At 43.2% G+C, this 13,338-nt stretch overlaps 2 protein-coding genes across 2 annotated transcripts in view; both read left to right on the forward strand.

Moving 5' to 3' along the window:
• The window catches only part of kif20ba (kinesin family member 20Ba), a 94,394-nt gene extending 87,557 nt beyond the window's left edge, over positions 1 to 6,837 (forward strand). Inside the window, 2 exon segments of the mRNA XM_084322114.1 lie at positions 3,063 to 3,211; positions 6,312 to 6,837. Of these exon segments, the coding sequence (XP_084178240.1) occupies positions 3,063 to 3,211; positions 6,312 to 6,377 (215 nt within the window). The 3' untranslated portion in view covers positions 6,378 to 6,837.
• A 26-nt stretch (positions 6,838 to 6,863) lies between these two features.
• Positions 6,864 to 7,474, forward strand: LOC311234799 (large ribosomal subunit protein uL23-like; the record flags this gene model as incomplete). Its single annotated transcript, XM_084322043.1, has 2 exons — positions 6,864 to 6,887; positions 7,200 to 7,474. The coding sequence occupies 2 exons, from the start codon at positions 6,864 to 6,866 to the stop codon at positions 7,455 to 7,457; spliced, it is 282 nt and encodes a 93-aa protein (XP_084178169.1). The 3' UTR covers positions 7,458 to 7,474.
• Between the last annotated feature and the right edge of the window lie 5,864 nt (positions 7,475 to 13,338).

Below are 13,338 nucleotides of genomic sequence, written 5' to 3' on the forward strand. Positions count from 1 at the left end.
AGACGGAGCCGAGTAATCGCTTCATCCGACCACTTCGAAACGCCTCTGGCACACTCGATCCATAAGTTGTGCCAAATTATGTCCGGGACCAGATGGACACCAATACTGGAAATTGCGATCATACAATTGGAATATTATTTTCTGAATACCCCAGACCAAAGGTAAGGACTATCTGACATCAATTTCGGCTTGATCCAACAATGTTTTGATATCGATCCAGCTGATCAGCTTCTGTAGTGTTCAACACAAATGCCGTTACTGCAAACTCCCCCCCCCCCCACCCCCCCGTTCATGCATTCATGATGAAATATAATACCTATTATATACATTTGACTTGGAAATAGTAGCGTGTCCAGGCAAGAAACGCCAACGCTTATAGTAGAATACACGTAGCGCCCTATAACTCAGCGTTTCACGAATTGTCCCCGATCACTCCTAAACTATACATATATTCACCACGGGATAACGCGCAAACGTATGCATGAAAAAATTATCTCTTTTTTGCATGTTCGACGGAAGAAAGTCACTGTCAAATGACTATAATAGTATTGTCTCCATAGCTATAATATAGAATATAGATATAGCTCTCCAAACATAGTGACGCACAGTGAAAATATGTTATGGAAACATGTAGGGCTGCAACTAATGACTATTTTGGTAGTCGACTAATCGAAAAACAATTATATTAAAAAAAAAAAAAAAAAAAAAAATTCACTACCTATCTTTGTGAAAGTGGCTTCTCAGCTCTGGTCCAGCTGAAGACAGAGCAGATGAACAGATTGGACATTGAGCATGACCTCAGAGTTGCTTTGAGACTCTTGTCAGGACCAAACAACATCCCCAGTTATCCCATTAGTTCCCCCAAACTTACTGTCGGTCTGTTATGTTAAGCTAAGAAGTCTTCAGCTGGCTGGACCAGAGCTGAGAAGCCACTTTCACAAAGATAGGTAGTGCAAAAAATAAAAATTAAATTATAATATATATATTTTTTTTAATGACTAATCGACGCAACAATATCTCGTCGACGATTTTTCATAATCGACGTCGTCGACTAATCGTTGCAGCCCTAGAAACATGGCACGTTAGCCACAAGGGCCAGACTAATCCCTGGCACTGAATGTGTTAAGTGTCTATTGCCCATATTTATTGTAACATATTGCCAGGTTCAATTGATGGTTATATATATATTAGTGCTGTCAATCGATAAAAATATTTAACTCTATTAATCGCATGATTGTCCATAGTTAACTCGCGATTAATCGCAATTTAATCGCATTTTCTTTCTTTTTTTACCATAAACTGATATTTTTCAAGTTTTAATACTCTTATCAACATGAGAGTCAACAAATGCTTGCTTTATGCAGCCATTTAACACAAAAGGATGACCCTCATGCATTGCAAATTTGCATCAAATTCAAAACAGAGTGATGCACAAAATAACTTAACCCTTTATCTGCCAGGGATTATTCTGATCTTATACCGTCCTCTGCCAGCTCTATTTGTCTATGGAGATGTTCCCCTTCTTTGCAGGGCTATAACTTTTTAAATTGTATTGCTAAATTGACATTACTATGGCCCATTCAACATCAAGTATCTATTGTTTAGGATGTAGCAACGTTCTACTTTTTCATTCACACATTCATACTAAAATATGGTCTAAAGTATAAATATGTTTTTATCGTTTTCTGCAGCATTCCATAGAACGTGAGTTATAGCCACAAATGCATATTAGATCATCAAATGTAGTTTGATACCGATTGACGTCAGATAAAAAAATTCAATTGTACAAGGTCCTAATCGTCATGCCTCATCATCTGCTGGTGACCGGAGGGGGGGGGGGGTTTATAAGTCCGTGGCCGACGTTAAATGATTCATGTACTATGGGTGATATGTTGATCGGAGCAGTGTGTATGTTTAATAATAATCAAACATGCTGAAACTCACCGCGGCTTCCTCTGACCGTTGGGTGACCAGCGTGGAGCAGACAGATCGCTATTATGGGATGTTGTTATATGCGATCCATTTCCAGGTTGTATACTACTATATACGTCCAAATCATGTTGTTTATCGAGTTATTGGCAACGGATCGCTATCCAGTGTATCAAGCTGGAGTCACGTTAACGATAGCGAGTGGCCGGACGAAATATGGGTGAGCACCACTTCTGCCGCGTCACTTCCGGTTTTGGCGATTTGCCGATCGGCCACCAGACGGCGGTCTTGAACCGTTGGAGAGTTGAGAGGAGATCAACAGCAAGTCTCAAGTCTCTGTGGGTGAAATATGATTGTCATGACAGATTTTTGAAATATTGATCTCAAAGACGCTGTACGACGTCATTGGCAGATTACGCATGGCGGAGAATGACGTGTTAAGTCGTCCTTGGCGATTAAAGGGTTAAAAGAAAATAATAATTTAAAACAATGAATAAAGTGCATGAAATAATAGGGGAAAGAAAACGTTAGGAACGTGTTACATTAACCCACACAAGGGCTGAGAACTCTCCCAGCTCTCTTTCTCTCTTGCCCCTTCCTCATCTCTCTCACTCCCCCTCTCTATCTCTCACACACACACACACACACACACACACACACACACACACACACACACACACACACACACACACACACACTTTGAGTCAGAAACAAACATAGTATCAATGAGAGTATCAATAATACACCTGAGTGAAGTCTAATACAAAAAAAAAGTAAAAAAAAGTTAATCTTGAGTTAAAGAAAAATAGTGGCGTTAATAGAATCGGGCGATAACGCGTTAATACCGCGTTAACTTTGACAGCCTTAATATATATATATATATATATCTGATAGGGCATACAGACCCTCATCTGCACCTTTTGAATACACTGTTGTTTACTTGCTCATATTCTTATATTCGGAGTTAATTATATTGTTTATGCTGCTTATTTTTATCTTTGGTTTGACCCCTGGAGGCTAATGGGGAATAAAAAAAATCGTAAAAATAAGATCATGAATCATAAACCTATGATATATCTATCGTCTCTCCTATCCTGGCTCTCTTCCATGTCTTTCTCTCTCTCTCTGCATAGCTAAGAAGATGATGAGTCTGGTGAGCGGCAGGACTGAGGGCAACTCGGAGGGAGGCTCTTCCTCTCTCAGTCTCAGGGCCAGGAGGAAGAGCAAGAAGAAGCCCTACCGGCCAGACATCTCCTCGCCCATGGACATGCCCCCCTCACCAGTCAGTCTGATATACCGTCCCTCACACACCTGCATGCACACACACTATAATGATATGCAAACTCTCTTAGTTTCAATGTTCTCGCAACCTCGCAAACCGACTAAATGGAAACAACTAAGAGCAAAAAGGAGCCAATAACTCCTTATCTTCTCCACTAGCCAGGGTTTAGCCGTGGTGTGGCCAGGGTCTGGCACACAGTGAGCGTCTCCATTGTCTTTAGAACCTGACGGCACCTGGCTGGACCCCGGCTGACACGGCCACCTTTCATGACCTGTTCACACCTGGCTGGGACTGTCATCATGTCTCAGCTTGTGTACTACCACAGTTGCTGGTGTGAATGTGCAATGGTTGCCTAGCAACCGGAGAGTTTAGAAGAAAGGCAATGGAGACACAAACCCAACCATACCATACCATGCTAGACCCAACCAGGCTGAACATAGCTAATGGAGACACAAACCCAACCATACAATACCATGCTACATGTAAATGGTAAATGGCTGCTTTTTTTATATAGAGCTTTTATCCAAAGCGCTTTACAATTTGTTCCTCACATTTTACCCATTCACTCGCACATTCCCACACCGAAGGCGGAGGCAACCATGCAAGGTGCCAGCCTGCTCATCGGGAGCAATTAGGGGTTAAGTGTCTTGCTCAAGGACACATCGACACGCTGCCCGGGAGGAGCGGGAATCGAACCGGGAACCTCCGGATTTCCAGACGACTGCTCTACCTCCTGAGCCACTGTCGCCCCCATAATTTGTATTACAGTTCGGACAGTTCAATCGATAGTTATATATATATCTAATAGGGCATACAGACCCTCATCTGCATCTTTGATTACACTGACTGTTTACTTGCTCATATTCTTATATTCAGAGTAGGGATGTCCGATATTATCGGCCGATATTGGCATAAAAATGTGATATCGTAAAATATCGGTATCAAGTTTTCAAAAAAATATATATGATTATTATATATTTTTTTTACATTTATTTAACCTTTATTTACCCAGGCAAGCAAGTAAGAACAAATTATTATTTTATTTATTGTCAAAGTATGCATAATGCGCCTCGGTGTTCCAGAATGCAGTGTCGGTCAATTATTTTGCCACAATGACCGAGTATAGCTATACATTATCCCGCTTATTACATGGCTAACTTATTAACAATATACGTACCGTAATTCCTCTAATAGTGACCGGTATTCAATTACAAACCGGGTCTCTATTAATGGCCGGGTGCGCTCTTGAGCTAAGCAATTATAAGCCGACCTCCTAATACAAGCCGTGTTACAAGCCGGATTTGTAATTAATTAATCTAATTAATTGCATTTTAATCGCATAACCATTTTAGGCCTGATATTCTATATTCTATAATCATATTTCAAATGGCATATGTCCGGATGGCAGAATTCACTACTGTATCTACGTTTAATCATCTTCCATTTATTCATTTGCTTAGATTTTTCAGGTCTGGTAAATTTTTGCATGGTGTCACAGTTAAAGATAAAAAAAAATAATTTATTGATATTCTCATTTGGTTCATTTCAATTTACTCAAGCCTAAAAAAAATAATAATAATCTAATAAATTGAGTTAATTTTCATAACGCGATAATTTGCTGTGTAATTAATTAATCTAATTAACGCGATAAACTGACAGCCCTAATTGTTTATGCTGCTTATTTGTATCTTTACTATAGTTTTATTGCCTATAATATAGTGCACAATCAAGCTGAAATTGATGTTAAATTGCTCTTACCTGTGGCCGGTGAGATTCCAAAAAGAATATTCCAATTATTTGATTGCCATCTGCTAGATCGTATGTCCATCTGGGCCACGACATAACCCACCACAGCATAATGAATCGGGGGTCCCAAAAACTATTCAATGCGATCGGGTGAAGCTCTTGATCCAGGTTACTAGAAATGCCTGCCCGGAGGAATTTCAGATACAGAGTCTCAAAGGGAGTGCAACATCGGCCGCATACCACCAGGCGGTGGTATTGGACTTTTGCGATCTCAGACTCATTCCCTATGGTTACACAGCCTTCCTGGATGGATTATGAATGGAAATAGCGAATAAAATAAATAACGATCAAATAACGAGTATACTCGTTGTTGGCGTCCAACGATTGGCGGCCAATAACGAGTATACTCGTCGTTGGCGGGGAATGAGTTAATAGTGTCCCCCTCTCAATACACTGTGCCCAGCAGCATGCTGTTCAACAGTTAATAGTGTCCCCCTCTCAATACACTGTACCCAGCAGCATGCTGTTCAACAGTTAATAGTGTCCCCCTCTCAATACACTGTGCCCAGCAGTATGCTGTTCAACAGTTAATAGTGTCCCCCTCTCAATACACTGTACCCAGCAGCATGCTGTTCAACAGTTAATAGTGTCCCCCTCTCAATACACTGTACCCAGCAGTATGCTGTTCAACAGTTAATAGTGTCCCCCTCTCAATACACTGTACCCAGCAGTATGCTGTTCAACAGTTAATAGTGTCCCCCTCTCAATACACTGTACCCAGCAGTATGCTGTTCAACAGTTAATAGTGTCCCCCTCTCAATACACTGTACCCAGCAGTATGCTGTTCAACAGTTAATAGTGTCCCCCTCTCAATACACTGTACCCAGCAGTATGCTGTTCAACAGTTAATAGTGTCCCCCTCTCAATACACTGTACCCAGCAGCATGCTGTTCAACAGTTAATAGTGTCCCCCTCTCAATACACTGTACCCAGCAGTATGCTGTTCAACAGTTAATAGTGTCCCCCTCTCAATACACTGTACCCAGCAGCATGCTGTTCAACAGTTAATAGTGTCCCCTCTCAATACACTACACAGTGTAGGTGTTGGTATAAAAAAAAATATTAAGGACGATTTATTTTTTAAGACAAAACGATAGTCTCATAAACTGTTTGATTTTCTCGTTACTGCTACTAGCTAGGTTATCTTCTTGCAGCGGTCGTTAGCGTGAAGGTGATCGTTGTCATGGATACAAAACCCATGCGCTAACGGTGCCTCGTCCTGCCACCCCCCTACCAGCGCACAGCTGACAAACACAGCCTGACTTTTAATCCAAACAAATTTTTTCCCTTTCAGATCATCAGCCAAGAACCGGAGGCGAAAGACAGCGTGAAGAGAAGACTGCGCTCCAGGATCCTTTAAATGAGACGCTAAGCTGATCTCAACTTAGTTTGTTGTGAATTCATTGTTGTTAATAAGCTGAACAAAGAACTTCCATCCACAAAGTCCCAGGACACTAGATATCGTCAGAAAAAACACTATATAGGCAAGAGCTACATCCTTTACTAACATATATGTATACTTTAATTTTTGTTTGGTAGCGATTTATGAGACTCGGTATGTGTTTCGGTTCAAGAACTAAAGGAACGTCTCTATGCAACTTGCAGCCCTGATGCACATCACTTTCACACTGTCTGCATGTCTCCCCAACTCCGAAACCGACACACGGGTTGAATTAATATCAGTCTTCTCGTCTGGAGTGTTCCTTTAATCAATATATCTGTTTATGTGAAGGATTTTATTTATTTTTGTGCTTTTTTTTTTTTTTAAGATCAATTGCACTTTTCATTTCTGGATATTAAAGAAATAAACCTTGTCTTACTGTAAAAAATAAAAATTTAAATAAAGATGTCTTACTGGGAACCACTGTTGGTGTCCTGTACTTATTTTCAGCTTTTTAAAACCAGTATTTGTCTATTTCTGCATACTGTGGTACCTGGAATTGTATGAATTGGGTTTTTTATGTGAAGAATGGAGAACGGAACCACATGACAAGTACATTTTTTAATGTAAAAGCCATGCACGATCTAACGTTAACGAATATGTATAACGTTATGAATAAATACATGCATACAGATCTATACCAGGGTAACGTTATGATGCATACATTTTTTGTTTTGTGCATTTCATTTAGACATGATCTTTTATGTGAAGTAATAGCCTAATATGGTCTGTCCCAAATAGTGTTGTCTAAACGTTGTCAAGTTCCCCCTGACCACCGAGTCCGCCATGAAGAAGATCGAGGACAACAACACCCTGGTGTTCATCGTGGACGTTAAGGCGAACAAGCATCAGATCAAGCACGCCGTGAAGAAGCTGTACGACATCGACGTGTCGAAGGTCAACACCCTCATCAGGCCCGACGGGGAGAAGGAGGCCTACGTGCGCCTGGCGCCGGATTACAACGCCCTGGATGTGGCCAACAAGATCGGCATCATCTAAACTGCTGCGGCCGACCGGGTGTTCTTATGTTATATAGGGATATACAAGTTAACAAAAGCGGCTCTTATTCGATCAGCGGAGCACAATTGGGACAATATGACTTTTCTATACAAGACACCAGGGCCCTCATTCATCAATGTGTGCGTAGAACATGACCTATTTCCACACGTAAGCACGGAATGTAGAACTAGTGTACGCACAGGGAAGTCGGGATTCATCACACTGCGTACGCAGGCTCTATGCTCCTCAGTGTTGATGAATACCACTTTGTTCTACCGTCAATGCTCGTGCATGATTATCCATATATGGTCATGAAAGTGAGGAAACACCCCCCATGGGATGTGAAATAATGGACTGACCCGAGCGGAACTCTGAGAAACTCCACGGAGAATTCACTGCTGTCGAACCAAGAAGACACTATCGCGTATTATGGGATAAATAAAAGGCGGATTTGTAAACGGTGATGTCAGATATCAACGGCTCCCTAAGACCATTGCTGCAATTCTGCCTGGACAGCTCAAAATACTAATAAAGACCGTTCGTTGACCACTGTTTGGCGTTGGTTGTGTGTCATTATAACCGTGCTGTAATATGAATGCCTTTATTAGTTGTGTTCGATTGGCTATATGATTTTTAGAGGCATCTATTTTGTTGTCGGCTAATAAAGACCGCGCTGGAATATGACTGCCTTTTCCCGTGTTGTTTGATTAATACCCAGGGATTAAAGTTCTCAATTTTATTCCAAATCGCGATGGATCTCCCGTCAATTTTCTACCTGCTGCATATGATTTCTAGAGGCATACTACAATCTATTTTGATGTCAGTATTGGGTAGCAATGAATCTCACTGCATGTATGATGTAGCCTGCCTTTCAATGCATGAACTTGAATTCCATCATGTTTGTGTGCGGGACTCACAAGGCTGTTGTCACAATGGGTGGTACCGGTACAGACAGTAATAATAACAGTCCACACAATATCACGATCCATGCCATAGCCTATGTTCTATTAGGACATGATCTGTGATGACAAATGTTCTGATATCATACTCTGACAGCATGCCTATGATCAACAAAAACGCGAACTTGAATCCCATCATATACATAGTCTGTCCACTATCTGGTGTCATTGCAATGCGTTTTCTATTCTTTCTTATACAGTAAAAAGGGGGAAGAACACTATATTCATATGACTTGTATTCTGCTTACAGCTTCGAAATTCCACTTGTTTCGTTTAACGTAAAGCCTTTTAAATATAATCAAAACGTTCCCGTGTTTCTGCGGTCTGCGCAAAATAATAACGAGTTGAGCTTTATGATTTATGATGAATTGAAAATGGGGGACCCTGATGTAAACAAGACGAAAGTTGGTCTGCATCCCCAATTAACAATTGTATGTACTGGGGGGCGCTAGTGAGCGGTGAATGGAGTAGTCGCATTTTTCTGAGCTCCCTCCTCAACTTCTAATTTTGTATAAAAAACACACGTTTATCTAACAGTTTGCTTGAAAAAGTATCAACAGACTAAATATAACACTACCGCCGTGGAAAGTTGAGATTATATGGAATTTACCGATGGGAAGGGGCCAAACAAACAAAAAAAAAGGCAACCGCAGCTGGCAAACGACAAACAATGGCCAATACGAGAAAAGCAGCAGCAGCCCAAACATCTGACGACACTGCCAGCGCTGCTATTCTGGCTGCAATTGAAAGCCAGGGTAAGAGTCTGAAGAAAGCGATGGACGAGACCCGAGTCTCTATTACATCCCGTTTGGACAAGTTTGAAGCCACTTTGGCATCCCTGCAGTCCGAGCAGAACAGCGTGAAGCAGCTAGTGACGGGGATAGAAGTGACGGTGAACGACCACGACACGCGTCTGAAACTCCTGGAAGAATCCCAAAAATCCTTACGGAAGGAAAACACAGAACTCCGGGCTAAGCTCAACGATTTAGAGGGCCGGTCCCGCCGGCTGAACCTCAAATTCGTGGGAATCAAAGAGGGCGAGGAGAAGGGAAGGCCTACTGACTTTGTGACCGAGTTGGTCTCGCAACTACTTGGCAGTGAAAACTTCACCAAGCCAATTAAAGTGGACAGAGCCCATCGTATCCTGTTAGCCAAGCCCGCTGAGGGGGAGAAACCACGCACCATTATCGCCAAGATGCACCATGACAAAGACAAGGACCGGGTCCTGCGTCTCAGCCGTGAGCACGGTCCTCTTTACTACAAAGGATCCAGAGTGTATATTTTTCCTGATTATACAGCGGACGTGATGACCCAGCGCAGAGCCTTCAGTGATGTGATGAAGACCCTCCGAGAGGCAAATGTGAAATACAGCCTACGCTTCCCAGCCAAGTTGCGCGTCGAGCACAACTCTACTGTCACAATGTTTGGCACCCCGGAGGAGGCTGTGCGCTTTTCCAAGACTCTCTCAACTGATGGACCTGGTCCCATGCTGGCGGTCTCAAGCTGACTGTATATAAACTGATTTGTTGACTATTCAACATAAAACACGTGTGAACACTTTATTATTTTTCATCCACTGAGTTGTGGAGGGACAGCTGTCTAGGTATTGGCCAGACATCCTCCCATTCCTAACTGCAACCATCAACTCCTCACTCAACTCGGGGGTGGTCCCCACCTCCCTAAAACAAGCCAGAGTCACGCCCCTCATAAAAAAACCATCCCTGAACCCTACCGTCATAGGCAACTACCGTCCTGTCTCTCTTCTCTCCTTCCTTTCTAAAACACTTGAACGTGCTGTATCCAACCAACTTACTGCTTATCTCTTACAGAATGACCTCCTAGACCCTAATCAGTCAGGCTTCAGAACTGGTCACTCCACAGAGACAGCCCTCATTGCGGTCACAGAGGCACTTCACTTAGCAAAAGCGAAAGGCCTCTCCTCTGTCCTGATTCTCCTAGATCTATCTGCAGCCTTCGACACAGTCAACCACCAGATCCTCCTCGCGGCCCTCGCAGGAATGGGAGTGGCTGGCTCTGCGCTGACATGGTTGTCATCATACCTCAATGACCCCTCCTACCAAGTGTCATGGAGAGGGACCCTGTCGGCCACCCGCCCCCTGCGGACGGGTGTCCCCCAGGGCTCGGTTTTAGGACCCCTTCTCTTCTCCCTCTACACTAAATCACTGGGTAACATTATCACGTCTCATGGCTTCTCCTACCACTGTTATGCCGACGATACTCAACTCTTCCTCTCCTTCCCTCCCTCAGATATCCACGTCTCTGAGCGGATCTCGGCCTGTCTGTCCGACATCTCCGCCTGGATGACGACCAACCACCTCAAACTGAACCTAAGCAAAACAGAATTGCTCCACCTGCCGGCCAAATCCTCCCCCCTGACCGACCTTTCCATCACAGTCGAGAATGCAGCTGTGACCGCGTCCCCGACCGCCAAGAACCTTGGTGTTGTCCTCGACGACCAGTTGAACTTCTCTGCTCACATCGCAGCGACAACCAGAACCTGCCGATTCCTCCTGAGCAACGTCAGAAGGATCCGCCCCTTCCTGACAAAAGAATCCACCCAACTCCTCGTCCAATCAACAGTCATCTCCCGCCTCGACTACTGCAACGCACTGCTCGCTGGCCTCCCGGCCACTGCCACTAAGCCTCTTCAACTCATTCAGAACGCAGCGGCCCGCCTGATCTCAAACCTACCGAAGTCGGCCCATGTCACCCCACTTCTTAGGGACCTGCACTGGCTCCCCATTGCTGCACGAATCCGCTTCAAGGCCCTCGACCTAGCATACCGTGCGGCAAAGGGAACTGCTCCCGCCTACCTCCGGTCAATGGTCTCTAACTACACACCCTCAAGACCCCTACGCTCTGCTTCTTCTGGCCGCCTCAGACCTACTCCTATCCAAGCTCCGGGAGGGTCATCAAAGAGAAGTCGCCTATTCTCAGTCCTTGCCCCACAATGGTGGAATGAACTACCCACCCCAGTTAGGACAGCCAAAACACGTCCAATCTTTCGCCGTCGACTAAAGACGCACTTCTTCAACCATTATCTGAATTAAAAAAAAAAAAAAAAAAAAAAAATGATCTAACCCTAACTAACCATACTGTCATGCACTTGTCCTAATAAACTAACCTACACTGTAGCACTCAACACTTTGACGAACATTGTTACTCAGCTGATAGAGTTGTGCCCTTCCTGATGGCTTGTCGTACAGAACTTGTAAGTCGCTTTGGATAAAAGCGTCAGCTAAATGACTAAATGTAAATGTAATGTAATGTATTGGTAACTATAACGTTAACCGGTGCAATGCGATGCCTATTCTTTTGCCCAGCTGTCTTCGTGAGTATATGGGGATTTTGCCGTTCAGTTTTGGTAAGCGGCGGTGGGGGGGTTTATTGTGTTGCCAGTCCTTATTGTTATATTTTTGTATCTGAAGTCTCTTTCAAGAAGGTGGATGATCAATGGATTAAAATGTACTTCATATACCATGCTGTTTGTATTAAGATTGTTATCACTTGGTCGTGATGACGCAAGGGGTTAATATATCGGGGGGTGAGAAGCCTATTACGATGGTGTCATGGAACACTAAAGGATTGGGTAGTGCAGTTAAAAGGGGAAAAGTATTTGCTCATTTGAAAACATTGTCTGCAGATATTATATTTTTACAAGAGACTCATATAGCTCCAACGGAACAGAGGCGCCTGAGGAAGCACTGGGTGTCACAAGTGTACCAATCTGCTTTTTCTTCCAAAGCAAGAGGGGTTGCTATTTTATTTAGTAAATCTGTCCCATTTCAAATGACCACGGTAGTCTCCGACCCCGGAGGCTGATATGTCATGGTGTCTGGTAGCATTAATTCACTACCAATAACATGCCTGAATATTTATGGTCCTAACATTGACGACCCAAGCTTTTTTCGTAAAATATTTGACATAATCCCTGATCTGAATACCACCAACTTGATTTTAGGTGGAGATTTTAATTGCTATCTAGATCCCTATCTTGATCGTACGTCCACTCGTCCGCCTCCGACCATTAATTCCGTTGGAGTACTAAACAATTTAATGCGTTCTATGAACATAGTTGACATATGGAGATTGCAGCACCCTACAGACAGGGATTATTCTTTCTTTTCCCACATCCACAAATCGTATACAAGAATAGATTATTTTCTTGTCGATGCTAAATTTATATCTAGTGTGCTGCAAACTAAATATCATAGCATCCTTATTTCAGATCATGCGCCAATCACTATGTTGGTAAAGCTGGCACTGCCACAGACGCGATACAGTTGGCGCTTCAACCCCTCTTTGCTCTCGGAGAAAGCATTTCGCGATCAAATGAGATCTCGACTCATTGAGTTTATGGAGACTAATGATACCGGTGATGTCTCCGACGCTACACTATGGGAGTCTCTTAAGGTGGTATTGAGAGGGCACATTATATCTTATGAAGCCTTTGGAAAGAGAGAAAGACGTAAGCGCCTGGCTGAGATTGAGGCACGGCTCCCCTCGCTGGAGCAGGTTTACAGACTATCACAATCCCAAATGGACTTAAATAACATTTTAAAATTGAAGTATGAATACAATTCTATTCTGGGCAAGCAGGTTAGTACCCTCCTCCTTAAACCAGCCAGGCAATTCATAGTATCAAATCTATATCGGGCAGCTTGCTGACTAACCCTAAAGACATAAATGACCGTTTTAAAGAATTTTATACTGGCCTTTATACCTCTAGATGCCATGCCCCAGACTCTGAGGTTGAGAGCTTCCTGGACAATATTGATATGCCAGTGCTTAGTGACAAGGCAAGGGATGAGCTAGATGCTGATTTCAGCCTGCAGGAAATAACAAGTGCAATAAAGTCTTTCCCTAGCGGGAAGGCCGCTGGCCCGGATGGGTATGGGGCG

The sequence above is a fragment of the Notolepis coatsorum genome, assembly GCF_963971535.1.
Source record: "Notolepis coatsorum genome assembly, chromosome: 9".
Lineage (NCBI taxonomy): Eukaryota > Metazoa > Chordata > Actinopteri > Aulopiformes > Paralepididae > Notolepis > Notolepis coatsorum.